The 24,180-nt window shown below is 40.6% G+C and overlaps 3 protein-coding genes across 3 annotated transcripts; all 3 read left to right on the top strand.

The window, feature by feature from the left end:
* The first annotated feature begins 5,154 nt into the window (after window positions 1-5,154).
* On the top strand, window positions 5,155-7,740 carry LOC137276673 (deleted in malignant brain tumors 1 protein-like). Its single transcript, XM_067808289.1, has 4 exons — window positions 5,155-5,268; window positions 6,129-6,325; window positions 6,558-6,958; window positions 7,518-7,740. The coding sequence occupies exons 1-4, from the start codon at window positions 5,217-5,219 to the stop codon at window positions 7,699-7,701; spliced, it is 834 nt and encodes a 277-aa protein (XP_067664390.1). The 5' UTR covers window positions 5,155-5,216; the 3' UTR covers window positions 7,702-7,740.
* A 2,768-nt stretch (window positions 7,741-10,508) lies between these two features.
* Window positions 10,509-15,143, top strand: LOC137276674 (uncharacterized). Its single transcript, XM_067808290.1, has 5 exons — window positions 10,509-10,635; window positions 11,272-12,531; window positions 12,917-13,113; window positions 13,687-14,075; window positions 14,925-15,143. Exons 1-5 carry the CDS (start codon window positions 10,560-10,562, stop codon window positions 15,106-15,108), a joined length of 2,106 nt encoding a protein of 701 aa, XP_067664391.1. The 5' UTR covers window positions 10,509-10,559; the 3' UTR covers window positions 15,109-15,143.
* Window positions 15,144-18,089: 2,946 nt separating this feature from the next.
* LOC137276675 (uncharacterized) lies at window positions 18,090-23,938 on the top strand. Its single transcript, XM_067808291.1, has 5 exons — window positions 18,090-18,234; window positions 19,317-20,549; window positions 21,494-21,690; window positions 22,156-22,556; window positions 23,713-23,938. The coding sequence occupies exons 1-5, from the start codon at window positions 18,183-18,185 to the stop codon at window positions 23,894-23,896; spliced, it is 2,067 nt and encodes a 688-aa protein (XP_067664392.1). The 5' UTR covers window positions 18,090-18,182; the 3' UTR covers window positions 23,897-23,938.
* The last annotated feature ends 242 nt before the right edge of the window (window positions 23,939-24,180 follow it).

A 24,180-nucleotide genomic window follows, 5' to 3' on the forward strand; every position in this document is an offset into this window, starting at 1 on the left:
AGTTCTTAGGTCTAATCTTTGATTCACATTTAACGTTTTTACCACATATTAAATCACTTAAAACTAGACGCCTGAAAGCTCTTGACCTGTTGAAAGTAGTTTCAAATTCTAAATGGGCAGGGGATCAAGGTACCCTTCTCCATCTAGATCGATCTCCCGTGCGTTCTAAACTTGATTATGGCTCCATCGTCTATGGTGGAGCCTGCTAAAGCTACTTAAAACTATTAGATACAGTCCATCATCAAGGTCTAAGACTTTGTCTTGGCTCCTTTAGAACTTCACCTGTTGACAGTCTGTATGTCGAGACTGATGAACCATCTGTTGTGCAGTGACGTATAAAATTAGCTTTACAGTATGTAACAAAACTATATTCAAATGAGTCAAACCTTGCATATAACTGTGTTTTCAATCATCTGTATGAGGATTTATACAATGAGAAATCTTCTCTTGTTCCGCCTCTTGGTTTAAGAATAAAACCACTTATTTCTGTGGCCAGCATTGAGCTGGAAAACATAGCTCCTTTCCGTCTTCTTTCTTCTCCTCCTTGGCAGTTGATTAGGCCACTAGTTGACCTAACATTAACGACATTTAAAAAATTAGAAACGAATCAATTACAGTATAAACAAGAATACAGTCAACTGAAACATAAATAAAGCAATTATAAGTCCTTATTTACAGATGGGTCCAAGGACGGTGGCGCTGTGGCTTGTGCCACTGTCATTGGATCCAGAACAATATCTTCTAGATTACCAGATAACAGTTCTATTTTTACAGCAGAAGCTAACGCAATATTAACAGCTCTTAAATATATTCAAAGACACCCTAAACGTGAACAATATGTAATCTATTCCGACTCTCTTTCTTGTCTTCGGGCTATTAAAAATATCTCTTGTAAACATCCACTTTTAATTGAAATTATTGAATTGTATAATAATCTTGCCACTGGTCAATACGACATCGTCTTTTCTTGGTTACCCAGCCATGTAGGCATTTCCGGTAACGCAATGGCCGATCTTGCTGCAAAGGCAGCACTCAACAAATCTGTGACACCACTTCTTATTCCATACTCTGATTATAAAGCTAGCATTAGAACTTACATCCGTGATCTGATGCAGAAGAAGTAGGACACCCAAGTAGGTATAAATACATTACATGAAATAAAACCGTATATTGATTACACCTACTTGGGCTGTCAGTCCAGATTTGAAGAGGTTGTTTTACGACGATGTCGTATTGGCCATACTAGATATACTCATGTGCACCTGTTAAAAGGTGAGGATCCTCCGTTTTGTATCCCTAGTGATGAGAGGGTCACTGTCAAACGTATTCTGCTTCTCCATCACAAGGGGTAAGTATTTCACAGTTAAAACAATGAAGGATCTTTTTACCAGCGTTAATTCACATTTAATTATTGTTTTTTAAAAAGAAGTTGATTTTTTGGTAGTTTGGATTAGTAACTTGGTGGTGGCTGTACCCTCAAAGGGGGTTGAAGTATTGTAAAATTATTGTCCTCCTGAGAGGGTACGTAAGTCCAAAAGCATTCACAGTAAATTTAAGTCTACCAGGATTTTAATTGTAGTATTCATGTGATTATAATTTCGGTTAACTTTTCGTACAATCGCCAGCAGATGAAGGGATGGTGTAAATCCAACCAGGGTCCATGTAGGTAGCAAAGGTACTGTAAGTCCCCATGGTTCCTAGTGTGGTGATCTACACTCAGGTGCCAAAATAAAGTTCACAAGATGGCCGCCACACCATTTCTAACCTGTATCTTGCACAACATTTTGAATCATTTTTTGTGAAAAAAATACAAACTGGCTTACCTTATATTGTCTCAGTATTTGGTAATGCATCCATTAGCTTGCATAACATGCCTCATTCTCTTTGGTAGACTGTTATACAGTGACTGTATGTAGGCTGGTGTCAGGGAGGTCCAAATGTTCAACACACAGTCAATTAAATCTTGCTTTGTTTTGATGAGATGCAAGTCTTTCTGAAGTTTGACTTTGATTGTTCTCCAAACGTTTTCTATAATATTACAGTCTGGTGATTGTGGTGGCCAACTCATGGTATTGATACCATTTCCCTGCTTCCAATTTGTTGTCTGCTTTGACACATGGACTGGGCAATTGTCCTCTTGAAAAATATAACCTCTCTCTTGTGGTACTTTTGCAATAACTGGCCAAAGATTACTGTCTAATATTTCTATATATTTTGTAGAGTTTATGTGACCATCAACTGGCACCAGTGTCCCTACACCGTCAAAACAAATGCACCCCCAAAACATCACACTAATCTGAGGGGGTTTCCTGTCATTGTAGATTCCAAGACACCTAGGTTTCCATTTTTCCTGATTAGTGCGCCAGACAAAAACCTTTCGGTCCTTACCTATAATGACTTGTGTTTCATCTGAAAAAATTACTTTCCACCAGTCTTGATTCACTTTCCAGTGCAGATGAGAACGTGCAAAAGCTCGTCTTTTAAACCTGTTTACTGCAGACACTGTTGTTTTCTTCTTTACAACCCTCCTAAAATATCCATTTTCATGTAAACGACGCTGTATTGTTCTCTTGGATAGCTGAACAGTGGCATTTTCATTAAAAAATGCTGAAATGTCACTTAAAGATTTCCTTCTGTTAATTTTCACAATCCTCATCAGTGAGCGCTCATGCCTTTCTGTTGACTTTCTCTTCCTTCCTCTTCTTTTAGGATTTTCCTTATCTTCTCCTTGTCTCACTTTCCTCAAATATTTACAGATGGTGAACCTGTTTATCCCTGTTATCTGTCCTATTTTGCAGCCACTTTTTCCTTCTTTGGATAGTCTTAATATCAATTCTTTCTGATACTCTGTCAAACATTTGCCTCTGGCCCCCATCTTGTTCTGAGCAGACGACTTCCTGTGACAGTGAGAGTTATTCCCCTTTGTTTACATTTCCTGACAGGTGAACACCAAGACATGCACCCTGTGAAATTTGATCCCCCACTTTTGCCTATGAGTTAAGAAATCTTATTTTGAATCAAGAGGTATACTCCATGACGCAATACAGCAACCATTTTGTGAACTCTATTATGGCACATGAGTGTACCTTCTGTTGTTGGCGATCTATAGTCTGTTTTTATATTGTATTGTCTTAATAGTGATATTAGTTTTAACTTTCCATGCTAGTTTTAATTGAAATTGTGATGTTCTAGTTGTTTTACTGTCCTTCGCTGACGGGTTTTTATAATGTATATATGTTCTTTTTCATAGTTTAATGTTCTCGCCACGACATGGCTGAGATATTGCCGATGTGACGCTAAATATTAACTCACTCACTCACTGATGGTTTAAATTACAGAATAAAGTATTTTAATGCATCACTAATAGACAAACTACTCATTGCATTCATCACGTTACCATGCAACCGAAGACCATCGTCTTAGGACCAAGTTCGTTTCTGAAATGCTATCTGGATCTGACAAAAGATTGGAATGTGAGTAAATTTAGTTTTAAGCCACATTCAGGAATATTCCAGCTATATGGCGGAGGTGTGTAAATAAATAAGTCTGGACCAGAAAATGCAGTGATCAACAGCATGAGCATCAACTTGGAAACGATGACATGTGTCGACCAAGTCAACGATCTTGACCACTCAATTCCGCATGAGTTACTGATGACGTATTCTAGCCCAGATGTATTGCATACCTAATAGAGACAGTACCTAACAACAATGTCATCACACTGAACATCAGTCTTCTAAACTATATAAATCCATTTATATTTAATATAAATAGTATACTCCCTGTGCATAATGTTGTGTTTTACTTGCAAGATCGCGGTGTTAGCATGCACACCGAAACGTCGACTGCATGGTACTAAAGAAATCACACCACAAAACGTGTTCCTCTTCGGGTGTAAACATGTAAACATGATCACTTCTCTATCCTAGTCACCGAACCTGACTACCTGGGCCCTTATTCTCGCAATGTTCGTAGCCCTAAGAATTCGAATGTTTCGAGAATAGCTATACTGACTGTTACCCCGTGCTTATTATTTGAGGAGACTAACACGATCGGGTGGTCAGGCTCACTGATTTGGTTGACACATGTCATCGTATCCTAATTGCGTAGATCGATGCTCGTGTTGTTGATCACTGGATTGTTTGGTCCAGACTCCATTATTTTCACAATCTACATAAAAAGTTGTGTAACTACGCACAGCTGTATTTGGTAGCAATTTTAATTTTATAAAGAATAGTTAGCAAGTAACGCTTATGTAAACTTCCATGTAGAGGTCAGACAACGTGAATCAGTGGAAAACATATCCCAGATGTACACTTCCACACACATGGGCCAAACTGGGGTCACCCCATTCTATATATTGTTCGCATGGGACATGCCACGTGTTCTGACTATGATGGGATTGACTGTGACCTCATCGGTTATCAAGATGCCACCTAGGACATTATATACTAACTTCTTCTAAAGCATCAGTGAAAATTTATATACGTTCACCTTGGATGTCTAGTGTAGAAAGTGATTAAGGGTTAAACAGCCTTTGCTGAAGTACAACTCGCATGGGTATTCCAATTTATAGACCGAACATCCTAGTTAGAACCAGTGTGCTTGTGGTAAGAGGTGACTAATGGGATTGGGTGGTCAGGCTCACTGACTTGGTAGACCACTTGTCTTTGTTGAGTGCGTCGGAAGAAAACTGTACTCACTCACTCAGGTGTAGAAAATGATTACAGGTTCGACAGAATTCACATTCAAATTTGGAGTTGATAATGAGTAAAGCCAACGCTGGGTGGTCAAAATCCTTGAGTTAATGTGTCGCCATGACTTATCACAAAGACGAATACTCAAATACATAGTCATAAACTAACATAATATTTTGATGTAATTTCACCGTGAATAATGAAAAAAGAAGACATACACAAATCAAACACGTAAGATAATTTCCTCGTCTTATATTAGTTAGTATATATTCTTCATCTGAAATGAATGAGACAACCGAACATTGTATATTTTTATGTTTGTGGTAATCAAACTTAAAGTGAATAAACATAGTATCATACTTTCACACAAAAGAGGGTTGTATAATTCAGATAGCACCGTTGTACCTAGCGTATCAACAAGTTCGCTGTTTCCTTTCTCCTCGAGCACCACGTGCAGTACTTCCCACTTGATGTCCAACAGATAAGTTGACACACTCTAATTGTCTGTACAGACCAGTCATGGATATGACACATTTACTGCTGTTGTTCTCTACTGTTGGGGCAACCACAGGTGAGACAGACATAGGATTTTACTTATTTGTTTGATCTCAAATTTACAGTTTGTTTATGCTATCTTTATCCTTTTAATGAAAAAAAAGGAATTGAGACAGTTTAGCATGCATATTAACTAATATAACACATAACACTGTCATGAAACAACTGATATATGGAAGTATGCATATCAGAGTTGACCACGCTATGAAAATGTGCGAGATGCATTGCTTCGTTGCCACATTGTATTCATAACTGTATGTTAGTGTGCGTATTTCCTCGGCGATCACAAGGACACTCCTGTGGTGAATTCCCACGCCAAGAACAGAGATAAGCAATGCATTTTCGTTGAGATTGTTTTGTGGTGTTTGTACTTCACAATGTTTCATCAGTATGTGTTTCATATATCACTTATCATATTTACCTAAAACATATCAATCCGATTTCAAGCAGTGTCCCATCTTTTATTTTACGTGATAGCGACACACTGGGCTATGATTTGTGGTCTGGGAATCCTGGTTGCTAAGGAAACCTGGTACCGCAGCTAATCATCTCGGTTAAATCTGATTGGTCAAAATTGCGGACGTGTGTGCAAACATGGCGGCACGGAAACAAATTGCAAGACAATTCCTCGACGACTTGCAAACAATCAAGGTGTCAAATTGCTTTATGAATAATAAATGGGCTTTTTCCTGGCGTTCGACTTGTCGTAGTCACACTCCATAAAATTTCATTTCGTACTCTGAAATATCTGGAGCCCCGACTGTTGTATTTGTGAACATCCTTACCAGTCTGTCTGCTCACAGTTAACAACCCACCTCTAACTGATGCACTACTCAACATAATTGATGACCGTTCATTGTTGCATTTGCCCTGCAGTCATGCAAGACGTGGTGAATCTAACATGCACACACGAGACGTGGCATGTCACAGTGGACATTCAGAAGCTAGCGTCTATTTACCCCAACTCCGTCTCTGAAAACATCTACCTGTCGAACGTATTTTGTGCTGGAGCCCGACAAGGAAATCACCTGATCTTCAACACATCCTTTGATGACTGCAACACACAGCTGAAAGTATGAAAGTGTCACCTTGATGCCATATATTCACATAAAGAAATTCACAGTATAATTAATGGTAATTAACAGTAAAAGTAATGCTTGATTTGATAGTCTAAGTGTAGAATGGACGTGCTGTATTATGTTCACACATCCAACTGCGTTCAAAACTCTTGGCAAATAATCTTCTCAGTATTTACATTTACATATAAAATCCTCAGTATTACTATAGTCATGATTTCATTTTCAGACGAATAACATGTCGCTGAAATACAGCAATTACCTAATAGAATATGCCGTCGATCTTCAAACTCATGTCGTCACCGGAGCAAAATGGCGCTATGACCTGCAATGTGATTTTCTCCCAAATGAAACAGATTCTACCAGTCTGGTTCCAGTCAACAACAACACCGCCACAGCCCACAAATCTGGCAGTATGGACGGACATGAAGCCGCCATAACGTTCTACAGTGACAGCTTATATGAAAATGAAACCCGAGGAAACCCATTGGAGATCAACATTGGAAGTCGAGTATATGTTCAAGTTGGGATGGTTGGATCTCCTGACACCAAACTGTTGGTGGATAACTGCTTCGTTAGTGAAAAGATCAAACCCGAGGCGGCTACCTCTTTGCCACTTATTCAGAACAGGTTGTTGCTTGCTTTTTGAAAAAACATTGCCTCAGATATTACATCTATCACAACTGGGGCGGTGGGGTAGCCTAGTGGTTCAAGTGTTCTTCACGCCGAAGACCCGGGATCGATTCCCTACTCTTGTACGAGCTCATTTGTGGTTTCCCCGTCGTGATGTTGATGGAAAATTGCTAAAACCGTACTCCCTCCCTCATTATCAAAATTGGTTCATCAATTGCAAAGAGGTTAATACTGGTTTGCAAAAAGGTTAATACTGGTTATGAACCTTAATACCAGTAGGATACGTCTGCGTATATTTAGAAGAGTTAAATATAACGCACACACAAAGCTGTATGTATTATTTTTTATTAATACGGTGTTTTTTTTACCTTAATAAACATATTGATTCGTAAAATGAACATAATATCAGAAACAGTATAGAACACACACACTCAGACACAGACACAGACACACACACACACACACACACACACACACACACACACACACACACACACTGACAGCAATGTACACACACATACTGCTACCGTCATGAACAACATTCTCTTATTTTCAGATGCGAGGCGAACCATTTCACCCACATCATAGGTCATACAGAGGTCTTCACCCGGTTTTACTTTGATGCCTTCGATGTGCCCCATCACTATGACAGTGTCTACGTCACATGTGACGTCAGTTATTGTTCGCTAATGGATTTCTCGCGCAAATGTCAAAACATCTGTCAGAAGTCAACCCTGTAAGAAGACACCTGGAACAATAAATGAATATAGTCGTGCGAAGTCTGGAGTCACGTCACCATTTAATTTTATCTTACCTCACACATAAATGTTGCTGTCTGATTGTCTGATGCCCTTTTATCATTTTCAATGTACCCCGTGTACAAGCGAGGTCCATTGCAATACACCCTGCTGCCAACAGCAACTCATTCGGTACATTCGGTAGGTGGTTACTTTTTTTTATCTCGAATAACATCAAACAACGCATGATTCCCGGAAATTACCGATGTTTTGCGAATGGAAATCGATGGAGGGGAGATAACTCTAAATCAGTTTTTCTTGTGTCGTCCGCAAATCTTGGGATGGCTGTCATGGTCTGTTGCCCACAGATTACGCAATGATAAACGAGCATCACCCCTATGATCAAACCATCTGAACTGGACTCTTCTATTTGAAAGAAGAAAAAGAGGTGTACAGAGGTATAAAGTGACTTTATTTATGGATGTTAAGTGACATTTAATGTTTTAATGGGGAAAAATATTAGGAAGACGATTTCTCCACAACATATATACATTTAATGTCCAATAGATGTACACAGAGTGCAAATTGGAAATATTTACAATGCAAGATTACTGAGAATATTTTATAAACTAATACGTATTGGAGACTGGAATTAGAGAATCACCATCATGCCCACTTTGTAAACAGGCATGAAAGTTTGTATGGCAGCTACTGCTTGAGTGAGTGTAGTTTTGCAAAGGGTCTGTGGGTCGAACTGTCCTCATAGCTAGGGATACTGGGCGAGGAACAAACTGAATTAACATTAGAAAATATATCATTTGGTTTTAAGGGGGAAAATAACAACCCTCCAAACATTCTCTGCCTGACAGTAAAGTAGAATATTTACACTGCGAGCAGAAAAGGAGTTAAACCTTAAAACTTTCACCAGATCAAAAGTGAGATAAAATTATATTACAAATCATGTAAAAGTATTGCCTTTGCACACGGCGACCAAGTTAACATGAATCTCTTGGTAGTAAAAACTTGAAAAAAAAGTTCCTTATATTTTGACATATTATGCCACTGATAAATATAAGCACCAATAAAAACGCAACGTTCATTTGCCAATGCTTTACATCTTAATAAATAATGGAATTCATATTGGATAGACTTATCTTCCTACTACACTAAATATTCTTATAACAACAGTCAATCAAGATCACTACAGCCCTGGTCAGGCGGTTTCATATAAGAGTAGGCTTGCATTTTTTCATCCTAATTAGTCAGCTTTGATTTTGTTGGCGACTGGAAACGTAGGCGAATAGAAATCACCTCATACATAAACGCATTCAACATGGGTGATCAAAGGTGAATAATTATAAAAATGAAACAGTAGAAACTAACACAAAATTCACCGAGACGAGTGCTCCCTCCAGGGACGCCATGTTTTGATGTGTGAGTTTCAGGACAGGAGCGACAAATCACGGAAAGGAACCGAGAAATCTCCGAAGATGGCCACGCGTGTTTCAAGTATTACCGACATTGCTTCCGATAGGGGCGTTGTGTTTATGTTATTATCGCTAAACTACCTATATCGCTGCAATTATTTCGAGAGAGGGCTGCTCTTGTTTACATTTGAGTTGCAGTTCCTTCAACTTTGCTGTAATTCCTTCAGTCACTTAGGGAGGCCTCTACGTAGGACTTGTATGTCCAACGTAGGAGATAATGAGACTAACAGCATTCTTCACCGTGGCCCTAATACGCTTCCGTAGTTTTCTTAGGTCAAGAACTGACATCATATTATTAAGCATCGATCGATGACATGTGTCAACCAGGTCATCGAAAATGATCATCCAATTCCACATGTATCTTCCTACGACAAGCTCGGGTTTCTAAAAACCAACCAACCCGGGTGTTCACGAGTTTTTTCTTACCTCTCAGACTAACTGTCGTTTCACTCAAAAACTGATAATCCTCATTCATTAAACAGTAATCACAGTTGGGCATTCTAATAGCAGTTGTTTACAGTTCACTGACAAACCTCATTGCTTTACTATCTTACCCATTTATTTTGTGTTTACTTCTATTAATAGTAACACACAATTGGTTTTCTATAGGTTCTTTGCCAAATGATGTAATAGATTGATGTTACTGTGCCACTTGTGTTTTTAACGTTCGAATTTCCGGTATGACAACCTGTCTCACTGAGGGGTTGCCTTCAAGAAATTTATCCCACAGCCTCTCCCTTAACTTATTACCCTTTCACAAAGACTAGGTTACGACGATGTCGTATTGGAGAGAGTCAGTTTGTTTACTCACGACTATCTGCTGAAAACGGATGTAGATAGACCTCCTGTGCGTCTCTTGCGATGAAATGTTCGCCATCAAGCATGTTCTGCTTGACTGTGTGGACTTTCCGACAGCAAGAGACTCACATTACGATGCGAGAAATCTGAAAGATCTATTTTTCCGCGTGAGCGTGCATCTCCTCTTTCAGGAAAGTTGACCTTTGTCATAAATTGTCACTATGTAATAAGAATAACGAAGTGCTTGCTTTGGACGTTAGTGCTAAGACATTTTCTCTTTTTAAATAATAATGTAATACAAATATATGTTCTTAAAATGAAACTCATTTGGACTTTGTACTAAAAATGATCATGAATGCCAACTTGTTCTCGTTACTATAGAATAATGCCGATGTGACGCAAAACCAAGCTCAACTCAACCCTTTCACACTCATCAGTGCGTATTAACACGCGTTAAGGCCACAGTCCAAAAACTCTTTACTCTTATCTATTCAGCACTAATCTGAAACCCTACAAGTTGTAATCAAGGGACCATCTGCTGTACTTCTCACACCTTCAGGTACGAAGATTCACAAAATGGCCTCTCTCCTGTTCAAGATAGCCATGGCTCTAAAAGCGTTACTATTACTGGCCTCCTTTGCAACGGTTGCAGGTAAGACCATAGTTTTATACAGTAGAAAAGATATTACATGACATTAATGATAAAACCACTTTACTAAAATGCTTGCATATTAAATCCATTTGCTTTGTAATTAATAATGAGGGCATTTGTAATGCACTGAATTTCGCACCACGGAGGGGCACGCTCAAATTTTGATTATTATTACTTCGGATAACTCAAGTTGCCTGTTAGATGCTATAAGGTCATCGTCTCCTGATTTATCCCATCGGGTACCCATTTTCTGCTGAGTGAACAGAGGCAATGTTGAACAAATGCACTTGACTAAGATCACCTGATTTACCCGCACATCGTTGTGGGCAGGACTGAAGTCCTAGAAATTTTGAGAAGTCAAGCTTCATTGCCGGTTCAGTCTTCACATCAGTAGAAGCCGGTGGTTAGCAAAGAAGGATAAGCGTAAAATAAAAAGGGGTCGGGTGGTCAAGCTCGATAACTATCCAAGTTTCATAACATCGATCACTAGGTTGTCTGGTTCAGACTCGATGTTTTTTTTTCATAAACAATCGTCATATATCTGGAGTACTGTCTGGGTCAAGCACACGAAATACACAATAAAATAAAATGGGACGGCAGAGAGGCACAATTTAACATGTCTTTGTTTTACTCCAGGTAAACCCATGTACTCAGGAAAAAGATTTGTTGCATCATTATTCCCAGTTTTCAAGACTGGATATACGGATACAGATGCTGGTAGTCTCTACATCGCCCACAGAGTGCAAGGAAACTGCACTGTCATCAACGGCGACGGCAAGACATATAACATACAACTTCCTCCCAACGTCACGGTAACACACTTCGATCTGCCCCTCATGACGGAACTAATACTAGGAGGCTATGTCCAGAAACGTGCTATAGAACTTGAATGCACAGTGTACGTCAACCTATACATTTTCAACCGACGACATACAAGAAGAGGTTCTGAAGCATATCCTGTTCTACCGGTAGACTCGCTGTCTGTGAGGTACCTGGTGCCTACTGTACCACATAATCCTCTTCTAGGCGTGGTCGCCGTCTCAGACAATACAAATATTACCATTCAGCTAAAGTCTATAAGGGACTGCACCTACACATTCAATGGCACAACATACAAGCATGGCAGCGAGTTTACTGCGGTTTTAGGGAAGGGAGACGTTCTCCAAATAGCTTCTCCGATTCTTCATCCACTCATGGATTGTGATTTCACCGGATCAGTTGTGCAGAGCAACAATCGAGTTGCCGTGTTCACTGGCTCTTTTGCCGCTAACCTAGAAGAGGATAGTACTTCAGATCCTGTTATGAGTCAAGTACCTCCGGTCGAACTGTGGGGAACAAGTTTCATCGTCACCCCCACAACAACGAAGGAAAGATGTTTGATAAGGGTGTTTGCATTTTACAACCAAACAATGTTTCAACGCTATATATCGTACTACGAGAGAACACGAGTCATTGATGAAGGAAGGTGGTACGATTTAGATTGCTATCCGTCCGATAGTGCCCAGTATATCAACAGCACAAAGCCAATACTTATCCTACAAATATATGGTGAATATAGAAGATATAGCGTTTTCAGCTCCATCGTAACCCCCACTGATCATTATGGAGTTGAATATATCATACCTGACATTCAAGCAGCGGATTTGAACGGATTTGTCCGCCGTATGGTCATCACTACCAGTTCCAATTGTTCGTCACACATCGACGTTGAAGCACAATGGGAGTCACAGTTAACGACAAAACACACAATTGAACTAACCACTATCTGGGCCCCTCATAACCTGACGGTCATACGGAGCGACTCTCTGAAATGTCCGTTTGGTGTGCACGTTACGGGTATGGGAAATCAGGAAATGTTTGGATTCTACACCACAAGAACCATGTCTCAGGTCGAAGGTTTGTATACATTACTTGGCGTGGTTATACGGTGTCTTCCCTTATTTATTCTTTTTTTCTGTTCAAGAAGCGATTCACTTATGACGTACGTATTTGTTAATGTCATAGATGTGTACCACAATACGTAATTCCTTGAAGTTGATCACAGATCTTTCACGACTCTTTTAATGAACTTGATTCGTACAATGTTTAGAAACATGACTTTGTGGGATTTATTGTGATATACCTGCTAAATGTGAAGGCCTTCTGACATTATACAAAATGAATACATTCGATTGTGGTTATTCAACAAAGTACTGACTTGTATAGACACATTGAGGATTCCTCTGGCAATAGTGTTTTCACGCAGCGATATTTGGAATGTGATGTTGTGTTCTGTTCACAGCGCTGCCCGACGCTGTTGAGCTGACATGTTCAGTAGGGGCCTGGTACGTGACCATCGACTTACACAAACTATCATCAGCCTACCCAGTCGCTGTTAGTAAGAACATCTACATGGCGAACACATATTGTCCAGGAGTCCTCTATGGAGACGTCCTCGTCTTCAACTTCTCCTATAACGACTGCAATACGTTGGGCAAGGTACGGTTGGCAGCAACTTTGAAGCTTTGTGCCGAAATTGCAGACACATGCATCCATCCCTGTTATCATCCCGTGACATTTTTTTATCCCGCACCTGATATCACAAAGACTTGTTGAATTAGCTACTGCTGAAGACACTTTAGCTTCTCCCACCAAATTTAAACGCGTTTTCCGTTATCTCACACACTAGGGCACAGCACGTACGTGCATATTCATAATAAATGTTTCAAATCTAATGGTAAGAATCAAGGGGCTCTGGGTAAAATGATCGCAGAGATATCAAACCCCGTAGGACACAGCATGCTTGATATTGCTCATATCAGGCATATTACCACACAAAGTATTTTGTAAAAGCGTCACGGAGTTGTTTTTTTTTCTTGAACACACGGTCAGCATATTTCGTGCACATTTCAAGTTGCAGATTTCATACATAAATAATCTTTTGCCGAGTAAACGTATTACATGCATGTGATCAAGAATCTGTTCATGATCTGTACCATGTTTGAAATAGTTGACCTAAATAACACGCATTGCTGGAATCACACTCAATCAGTGTCTCGCTCACTATTTAAGGCAAGCAATACATCGATGACGTTCAGCAACTACCTGACTGAATATGAAAGAGACCCGGAAACAAATCTTCTGATTAGTGAAAGGTGGCGCTACAACATCGAATGTGATCTTCCCAGGAGGGAAACCAATGTCATGAATTTAGTCCTCGTGAATCCAGCTGTTCCGAAAGGAGAAACATCTGGCAGCGTCAAAGACCACGAAGCAGTCATCAGTTTCTACAGTGACGGTGCATATACAAAGGAAATTATGGGAACCCCTTTGAAGGTGGACCTTGGTTCAAGCGTTTATGTTCAGGTTGAGATGAGGGACGTTTCTGAAGCAAAGTTGCTGGTGGACAACTGCTACATCAGTGACAACAACTCCACAGCTCTGCCACTTATTCAAAACAGGTAAGTCAAAGCTTCTCCTATCATTTGTTTTGTTCATCCTTTAACGCCGCACTCGGCAACATTCCAGCTATCTTGTGGCGGCCAAATACGTTAAGATGTAGTATGTGAATATATCGCAACCGAAAAATCTTGTTTTATTCAATGGTAAATGGGTGAGTGAGTTAATATTTCAAGTTAGATCAGCAAATATTTCAGCTATATCATGACGAAAACAACTTCAAAGTACATAATAAATACAGAGTTTAATGATGACGAAGGAGGGTAAAAATGACTAGAAGATCACAGATTTAGATATAAAACTAGAGTGTAAATCGAAAACATTTAGCTAATGAACGAAGGCGATACAACGTAAAAACTAGCAGCTCTATAAATTGCCAGCAAATGAAGGTAGATCGCCTTACAATGGGAACGGTAGATTAAATCTTAGTCTCTGAATATATATTTTGGATTGTACAAAAAAATTAAATTGAAAATGAGGCCAAGGAGGACTGAACATAAGGAAATCTAGACTTGCTTCATTTGGGGCTCTAGCACTGGAGAGAGAGCTAGGCAGTCGAGAATAATGTGCTTCAGAGACAGTGAGACTATGGGAACGTACCAGCCAATGCTACCTGTATGGACCCTAGCTGGATTTATATCGTCCCTCGAGGCTCTGGTGATTGTAGGTAACTTTAGCCATAATTTAAAATGACAAAAATAATACGTTATAAAAATATGTCAAGTTTAAATTTACTTTGAATCGCACGGGACTAACGTACCTTCTGATAAAGGGCTAAGAATAAGTCAGTGACCATATATACATTCATATATGGTTCATATGCTATAATGTATTGTTTTCTCTTCCATTAGATGTGCTGCCAATGCCGTCACCCATGTACTTGGCCACGTCGATAGGTTCACTCGATTCTTTTTCGAACCTTATCAACTCCCAATCAACCACAATAACATCCACGTCACTTGTGGCGTCACGTTCTGCTCAGTCACAGACTTTTCTCCGAGATGTCAAAGTGGATGTCAGAAGACGTCCCAGTAGGATATTGCATCAGTTAAAATAAACATTAGCCACAACATGAGATATCATATGTAGTTTGTTACCAAGACGCATAAAACGATCAAGTGACGGCAACTGTATTGTGACCAGTCGTGCAGACTTTCATGTGAATCACATCGGAAAGTCTATGCTGACAGCGTCACACTGTACAGGTGCTCGGTACCATCTGATGTCAATGTTTAATTGTTCGGTATATTTGCGTCTTCTGTATTCGTCTTTACATTATGGTGACTTCATTGTTGGAACTTTTGAATGGCAAATAGAAGTAATGCACACAAGATGGAAACTTCTGGAGCATCAGCTGCAGGAACACCACATTTCGAAATATACCCTTAGTCATTCATCAGTCAAATTAAATGGAAGCTTTGACAAAGATACTCTCTTTACACAGATATGTAAGTGCGTCTGTTCATCCAGCAGTGAACAGTCACCTTGCAAGATGAGATAATAATTGAATTCAAGTGGACACATGTAATAGCAGCACCGCAGCCTGGCAGCACATCCCGCACTCTTGCAGTGTTTTTTGGGAGAGATTGGCAGGTAACAAAGCCTAGGACACCAAGGACAATGGAGAATCGAACAACTTTGTAATTGGCCTACAACCGTGACATTGCAGAAGTAATTAAGGGGCTGTCCTCATATTTACCAGATTGTTGATACTGTCATTCGCTTACAGTCAAAAGGACATTGAATCCAATCATGTTAACAGTTTCCCAGAATTCGTTTGATGCCTTATGCGAGTATATACCGAAAACATTTTATAAATTATGCCTTTCCATAACGTTCTCCTCTCATCATGGGTCGTACCATGAATGGACTCGAGAGTTAAAACTTCAAGCAAAACTAGACTAAAATATAAAGAGTTTAAGATATGTTGTGATAGAGATGGGTTTCCACTGACAAGGCCTGTGGACAATCCATACATAATCATTTATCATTTGTATGCACAATCACACATTGATGGTTACGGGTGGAACGTGACTGATCTTGAGCAGCAAACAGAAAACTTGATTCAATCCAGCCATCTTTACCCGTGTGAAGGACTCTTGGATTTGCTCTTCTTTTCAACACACTGGACACACATTCCTAACGCAGACGTTGGGAGAGACTGAACGGCAAAATCCTGAACCCGTATTGATTTGATATCTCACTCGACACTCGTGTCTGTCCACCCACACACCTTTCATCAGTACCAAAACATCAACAAAATCAACAAGTAGGATCGTGACCAGTATCCTTCGCAGGAATATAAGGTACTTTGGACAGTCTGGGAGGGGGTTAGGGGTTGGGGTCCAGTTTCGAGTCTTTATCTGTATTTTCCCATTTATATGGGCAATCTGGAGACTGTCTGTATCCTGTATCACCTTATTCCGTTAAAATCTACTTACATCGCCCCGGCTAGGTTGCTCACAGGCGCTTTGTCCTGGATTATTGGATGTCAGTCTAAACTGTCTAAAACGGCTCATACACCAAATGCAGCAAATTAATGTGACTTTCCCATCCTTACGAGGTACCCATTCACAGCTGGTGGGACTGAGACACATAGTCACAGTACTTAATTTACTGGATGTTGCTGTATACGCAACTAGGTGCTTGCATGTATTCATGTGGCCACCATCTGGTCATGTACCAACGGATTCGTAGGTCCTTTTAAGTGCACAGAGTTGAATAGTGTACACAAGGGGCTGTGACAACACTAAAAGAATCTGCACACAAAGATGACGCCAAGTTTTATACACACGGTCACGAGTGGGCTCAATCCCGACACCTCAAGCTTGGTGAATCACTAGTTTGCCGATGTGGACAGTTCACCCACGACGCTTCAGTACGTATAGAACTGAACTTCCACTGTATGGTCAATAACTCCTACCACAACAGATTGTTTTCCATCCATCATGCCACTTGTTAGATGAAGAATGTTGTATTTGTCGAGCCCAAACATTGTATCAATGTCACTGGAAACGGACTAGACAAACAGTTTTTTTCTGTTGTTTTCTATCCCCTTTGGCAATGAGTTCAAAGTCTTCCACGAAGGTAGGTGAGTAAGAAGTGTTGAGTATCTGAGCTGTGATGATATACTTCGTGTTTGTTCAGAGTTTAATTTTTAATGACAAACAGAAAAACAAAGGGATCAAAGATTCGCACTGAAACAGTCCATTTAAAAAGGAAATAGGTAATGATATATGTACCTGCAACTGATAAAAGATCTCAAGATGGCCATGCAGCAATTCATTAAAGACACGTATTCACGTGAGCAGGTCAACACATTCCAGTGAAATCAAAACCCATTCGTGAGGGACAATATTATACACTATTCTGTTTATGCAAAAGATTGACAGGTTACAATGGTAAATGTTTGCTTCTTCAAAGATAATGTTGTATACCATCAATTCCACCTTGCCACCCAGTATCACTTGAATAATATGATTAGAGTCAGTGAGTGGATGAATACAGTTTTACGCCACTTTTAGCAATATTCCAGCAATATCACGGCGGGGGACACCAGAAAAGGGCTTCACACATTGTACGCATGTGGGGAATCGAACCCGGGTCTTCGCCGTGACGAGCGAACGTTTTAATCACCAGGCTACCCCACCGGCCCTAATATGTTTACAGGTACAGTATGTTTGCACATGGCCGTAAAACACCGTAATAGGCATGGAGAGGGATCACCGAAATCAACTTTCTTTGGGAGAAGTATTGCACAACCAAGTCAAGTCTTAGGCCGTTTTAACTGTGGGCATTTTTTCGGAAACACGAACATTACAGGTGTGTGATAAGGGTCACAAACTGGATCGTGACCAGAGATAGCCAATACCTATAGTAGGGTGAATGAGTGGAGGTTACAAGCTGACATGGGGAAGTATAACGCGACACATTAACACCCTTTATGTTGAAACTCACCGTGTCTTTTCTTATCATGTTTACCTGCTACTAGACCGCCTTATCTCTGATCCAGTTTCGTTAACTTAAGCACCGTATGTGGCAATAATGGCCATCTGTGAAACTTCCCAGATATTTCAAACCACTGCTATCCCCAAGTGACGAAGGTTGTCATGGAAGTGAAATGCTTACTACTGCTGCTCTCTGCTGTGGGTCTGACAACAGGTGAGGAACACACTTAAGTGTATTTTATACAGCAACGTTGATTCTGGAATAAGTGAATTAAGATGATGGAATGAAACAAGTTATCCTACTCAAGTAAATAATAGGGAAGGATTTTTTCAACATTTGTTTCGTGAAATATAAATTCATCATTCCGTGCAGACCCGCGAAGGTCCGGGGTAGAACAGGCCTTTAGCAACCCATGCTTGCCATGAAATGCGACCATGCTGGTCGTTAGAGGCGACTGACAGGATCGAGCGGTCAAGCTTGCTGACATGGTTTACACGTAATTGTGCAGATCGATGCTCATGCTGTTGATCACTAGATTGTCTACAGATTATTTGCAGACTGCCACCACGTAGCTGGAATATTGCTGAATGCGGCGTAAAAATTAACCCACTCACTCACTCATTTCGTGCAACGAAACAGTTTTCAAACATGTGTTTGTGCAGTAAAAATTCCCGGAACTGTTTCACATAGGTGCCGTAGAGCTATGATTATCGTAACTCATTTGCTTGGCTGTATAACGATCTCTTTAGGAATGAGGGTACTGTTAAATGAAACGTTACTATGAAGTGTGGGGTAACCGTAACTAAAACGGAACCCTGACGGTAGTGTACCCTCAAATGAAACGGGACTTTGACAGTAGCGTACTCCCACATGAAACGGGATCCTGAGGGTAGGGTAGTCATCAATTAAACCATGGAAACGGGACCCTGAGGGTAGGGCATTCCTCACTGAAACGGGACCCTGATGGTAGGATAGACCTACTTGAAACGGGATCATGCAGGTAGGGTAGTCATAATTAAAATGGGACCCTTGGGGTAAGGTAGTCCTAACTGAAACGGCAACCTTAAGGCAGGGCAATCCTAAATAAAATGGGGATTTGAGGGTCTGGTAGTCCAAAATGAAACGAACTCTGGACGGTGGAACAATTTTCATTGACACGGAACTCAGAGGGTGGAGTAATCGGGGCGGTAACCTTAAGTAAACGCGACCCTTAGGGAAGGGTCGTCCTAAGAGAAATACGAGCATACTTAAATCTATGAATGTGATAACTATTTTTTATGTACTCTCTTAAATAGGTAGGACCCAGCACACTGGAAAGCGATTCATCGCATCCCTTTTCTCAGTGTACCCAAATGGTCCGGACCGAGACGTTCCGTTCGTGTCCATCGGCCATACCCATGAAGGAAGATGCACGCTAACAAACAGCGACGGCAACAGGACGGACATCCAACTTCGGGGAAATAACACCTTCACACAATTTAGTCTACCTGACATAAAAGAATTATATTTAGGAATATTTGTTGACAAACGTGCTATAGAACTTGAGTGTACAACAGATGTTTCCTTCTATATTTTCCTAAGACGACACGTCAATGTAGGCGCTTTTGCATACCCCGTACTTCCTGTAGAATCCCTGTCCAATAGGTACATCATAGCATCAGTGCCCAACAACCCGCTTGTGGGAATCGCTGCACTACTTGACAATACAACAGTAACCTTCCATTTTAGAAGGGACTTTAAATGCACTTACTATGTCGACAGGAACTATGTGGGTCGCGGTAGCAAGCTTACACGAGTATTGAATAGAAGAGACGTGTTTCAGATAGCTGGGCGTATTTTAACTCAGTTGGAATATTGTGATCTTGGAGGATCAGTTATTGAAAGTAGTGCACCTGTAGCAGTGTTCTCGGGGTCTCCCGGCGTTTACTATGAACACTATATCAGCAAGACTATCATGAATCAGGTACCCCCGGTGACATCTTGGGGGATGCAGTTTATTGTACCACCGCCACTACTATCAGATATGCTAAGAGTAAGAATCTTGGCCGCTTATGATAACACGACAGTAACCAGAGAACTGCCAACTGGGGTCAAGACAATTGATCTTAATGAAACAGAATTCTATGACGAAGCAACCAAGATAGGGTCGGAGGCAGTGTACATACACAGCACAAAGCCGATACTTGTCCGTCAAATATTTGAAAAAGCAGGAGGTATTGTCCCAGCTATGGAAGACTACGCTACAGAATATCTGATACCAGACCTTAAAACTGATGACAAGAAATACCCACGTCGAGTCATAATCTTCACCAGAGCTGACTGCATGTCTAACATCAAAGTGGACGCACGATGGACGACACAGTCGAACACTTCTCTCAAACTCGCTTTCGTTAGCTTTAACGATTCGTACAATGTCACCTCCATAAGAAGCAACTCTTCGGCCTGTCCATTTGCTGTGCGGGTCAGTGGTGAAGCTTACATGGAGTCAGTCGGGTTCTTCGTAAGTCGACCCAAGTTTCCAGAAGAAGGTGGGTTGTGTTATTAAGGTCTGAAAACCTGACTACATAAACGAACTACGGATCTTGCGCATCAGTTATCAAATATAGTGGAAACTGTCAACAGCGGTATCTGTCCAATCCGGCATGTTGTCAACACTGGCATAAAATCTCAGTGCAATCTGTGGCTTGTACAATTATCATGAGCTCTACAATCCGGTACGTTGACTAAACAGGATTATTTCTTCAGTACCAATGACTACCGGGTTAGGCAGCTTCCACTGTATTTGAACTGTATTTTCAATCGAGTCTTTGAAAGGCGTTTAGAAGTGTCACCTGAGTAAGATTATACTCCGAAATGTAGGGTCCCTCAAAAAGTCCATAAATCCTCGCCTTTATGTATTTCTATCATTAAGGTATCGTTATAGTATTCTAAATATGAAAACTGTATCATCGACGATATCGTAGACAAACATTTGTGATGAAATTTGGTGTTAATTTACTCTTAGTCCACAAGTTGCGTCTGCATCTGTCGTCTCTTCTAAATCAAATTCGGGGCGGTGGGGTAGCCTAGTGGCTTAAGCGTTCGCTCGTCACGCCGAAGACCCGGGTTCATGTCCCCACAATGTGTGAGGCCCATTTTCTGGTGTCCCCCGCCGTGATATCGCTGGAATATTGCTAAAAGCGGCGTAAAACCAAACTCACTCACTCACTCTAAATCAAATTCAGGAGCCTGTTTTGTTCCTACGTCCTGTGAGGACATCTCGCCACTCGCCGTGACGTGAAATATGACTTTCTGGACTTTTAGGCTTTTTCGCTCAAAATTACTTCTCCAGTATCCATCGATAATCGATTGAGATTACTTTAACAATTATCGATGTCGGTGATAACCAGGCCGAGTTGCAAGAATGTATGTTGAACTAATACATTGATACTTATAATTCTAACATGAATATCGTTTGATATGTCGTTTCCAGGCCTCATAGACACGGTAAACCTTACTTGCTCACCCGAGACTTGGCAGGTGAAGGTGGACATCCAACAACTGCATGATGCGTATCCTAACTCTGTCAGCCAGAACATCTACATGTCCAACAGATTTTGTCCCGGGTTCCTTGACGGGGATGTCATTGTTTTCAATTCCTCCTACGACGACTGCAACACGAAAACGACGGTAGGAAATCACCTGTCCAGTACTGTATCGATCTCTGCTTGTGGTTCTGACGTATGAAACCCTTGAAGATGCGGGATAGAATTGATCTTCAGCAACCAATACTTGTCGTAAGAGTCGACTAACGGGTTCGGGTAGATAGGTACGCGGAACTGGTTCACTGGTTGACACGCCATTGTATCCTAATTGCGATTATCGATGTTCATGTTGTTGGTCACTGGATTGTCTTGTCCAGAGTCAGTAACTGACCATATGACTTAGCTAGAATATTTCTGAGTGCGGCGTCATACACTCGTTCACTGACACCCACCTGCAACGAGTGATGGACCTTACTAAGGGCGTACTATTTTCAGCAAAACAAGCCCCATATGGCTGTTTGTGTACGATGAACAAAATGTTTCTTGTGAGCGTATACAGTCGGTCGCAGATTTAATCTGTACGTCCTGTTTTACCTACTCAATGTTTCAGGAAGACAATACGTCGATGAAATTCACCAATTACCTCATTGAATATGAAACAGATCCACAAACCAATATTGTTGTTGGTGCAAGATGGCGCTACAACCTCGAATGTGACCTTCCCAAACGAGAAACTGCTGCGATCAGTTTCAATCCTGTCAACACAGACGTGACGACGGTGGAAATAACCAATACCCTATCAGGAAATGAGGCAGAACTTACGTTTTACAGCGACGACGCCTTCCAAAATCAAATGAACGGAAATCCTCTGAAGGTGAACCTTGGGTCACGCGTGTACGTTCAAGTTTCAATGAAGGGTTCAGCCCAGGCCAAACTGTTTGTGGATAACTGCTACGTCAGCGAACATATCAAAGGCGACAACTCTACTCGAGCTGCTCTCATTCGGGATAGGTACGTTACAATTAAGGGATTTCCGGGTATCGTTTCAAATGATAATTCGTGCACCCTTGTCAGTTGTCACCAAATCACGTTTCACTCTGGGGCGGTGGGGTAGCCTAGTGGTTAAAGTGTTCGCTCGTCACGCCGGAGACCCGGGTTCGATTCCCCACATGCGTACAATGTGTGAGGCCCATTTTCTGGTGTCCCCCGCCGTGATATCGCTGGAATATTGCTAAAAGCGGCGTAAAACCAAACTCACTCACTCACTCACGTTTCACTCTTCTGGTCTGGTATAAGTCGTATCACCCTGCACATAAGGATGTAGTCGTTAACATAAACAAAGCATGCCTCTAAAGGATTTTTTTCTGTTTAAAAAAAAACAAAAGAAAAACAACATTAATGAGTTATTATGACCCCAGAAATAGCTTCACATATTGCACCCATGTTGAGAATCAAACCCGGTTTTCGGCGTGACAAGCAAACGCTTTGATCGTTAGTAAGGGTGGGTGTTTCTGAGAATTTTCATATTGCGATGCGAAAGCATATATTGCGATAAGTATTGCAAAATATTTTTAAAAATATTTTGTAATAAAAACCCTACTATAATAGAGTTAATGATTCATTTGTTAAGCAAAGACACAACAATTTGATTTAGCTTTAATAAAAAGCTTTCCATCTTGACAAAATAAATAAATCAATAAAATATTGGATAAATAAATGATATCTGGCACAAATAATACAAGGAAAAGAACAGGTTAACATCAACACAGTAAAGTTACTGGTTTGGTCTAGTTTGACCCCACTCTAAAAAAAGTCCTGGGATTTTAAACACCGGCTTAAAATTAACCTGTTCAGGACATATCAGAGATAACTGGTCATTTATCAGGAAACATGTAAAACAATCAGATCACAAAGATTGTGAAACACTTGAACAAACATTAAAAAGGGACGCATCCTAAGATTTCGGAGAGTTACAAAGTTTTCCTAATTCATGACAAACTAACGATTTTCTGCCCACGTATCGTACTATAGGTATCGTTTTCATGTCTGAACGGGGTACATACCGGTACACCGGTTATACTGCGCAGCCCTAACCATTAGGCTACCCCGTACCCTAACACTTAAATATGATAATGGCATTAAAACATGACATATCCTTCTCTCTCAGATGTGCGGCGAACCATTTCACCCACATTCTCGGCCATGTCGATTCCTTCACACGGTTTTACTTCGATGTCTTCGATGTGCCCCGTCACCATGACAACATCTACGTCACGTGTGAAGTCAGTTTCTGTCAACTCGTGGATTTCTCACCGGCATGTCAAAGTGGCTGTAACAAGACGATGTCGTAGGGTGCTGAAAATGAAACTAAATAAATATTACGTAAGCATACAGACTCTATATTATCTGTCATTTTTACATCATCATCATATTCACAGACTGTGACAGTTGTGAAGATTTTTAAAAAGACATGGATTTTACATAGAGGAACGCCATATCCTGCAAAGTCAACAGTTCCAGACAAGTGAAGTGGGACTAATAGACAACGTGGCCTTTAGTATTTTCGTTTTGGACATGAATGTTAAATCGTCATCATGAACAACATGATGAGATGGTGGGCTCTAATAGACTTGAA

This window comes from Haliotis asinina, chromosome 3, assembly GCF_037392515.1.
Source record: "Haliotis asinina isolate JCU_RB_2024 chromosome 3, JCU_Hal_asi_v2, whole genome shotgun sequence".
NCBI classification, from domain to species: Eukaryota; Metazoa; Mollusca; class Gastropoda; order Lepetellida; family Haliotidae; genus Haliotis; species Haliotis asinina.

What these genes read in the sequence shown, in the direction of transcription:
- LOC137276675 (XM_067808291.1), top strand. Translation starts at nt 18,183, where the DNA reads ATGGAAGTGAAATGCTTACTACTGCTGCTCTCTGCTGTGGGTCTGACA. An exon ending in ACCCAAGTTTCCAGAAGAAG is followed by an intron (nt 20,550 to 21,493) that starts GTGGGTTGTGTT and finishes TGTCGTTTCCAG; the next exon opens with GCCTCATAGACACGGTAAAC. An exon ending in GCTGCTCTCATTCGGGATAG is followed by an intron (nt 22,557 to 23,712) that starts GTACGTTACAAT and finishes CTTCTCTCTCAG; the next exon opens with ATGTGCGGCGAACCATTTCA.
- LOC137276674 (XM_067808290.1), top strand. Translation starts at nt 10,560, where the DNA reads ATGGCCTCTCTCCTGTTCAAGATAGCCATGGCTCTAAAAGCGTTACTA. An exon ending in CTCCTTTGCAACGGTTGCAG is followed by an intron (nt 10,636 to 11,271) that starts GTAAGACCATAG and finishes GTTTTACTCCAG; the next exon opens with GTAAACCCATGTACTCAGGA. An exon ending in AACCATGTCTCAGGTCGAAG is followed by an intron (nt 12,532 to 12,916) that starts GTTTGTATACAT and finishes TTCTGTTCACAG; the next exon opens with CGCTGCCCGACGCTGTTGAG.
- LOC137276673 (XM_067808289.1), top strand. Translation starts at nt 5,217, where the DNA reads ATGGATATGACACATTTACTGCTGTTGTTCTCTACTGTTGGGGCAACC. An exon ending in TACTGTTGGGGCAACCACAG is followed by an intron (nt 5,269 to 6,128) that starts GTGAGACAGACA and finishes TTTGCCCTGCAG; the next exon opens with TCATGCAAGACGTGGTGAAT. An exon ending in ACTGCAACACACAGCTGAAA is followed by an intron (nt 6,326 to 6,557) that starts GTATGAAAGTGT and finishes TTTCATTTTCAG; the next exon opens with ACGAATAACATGTCGCTGAA.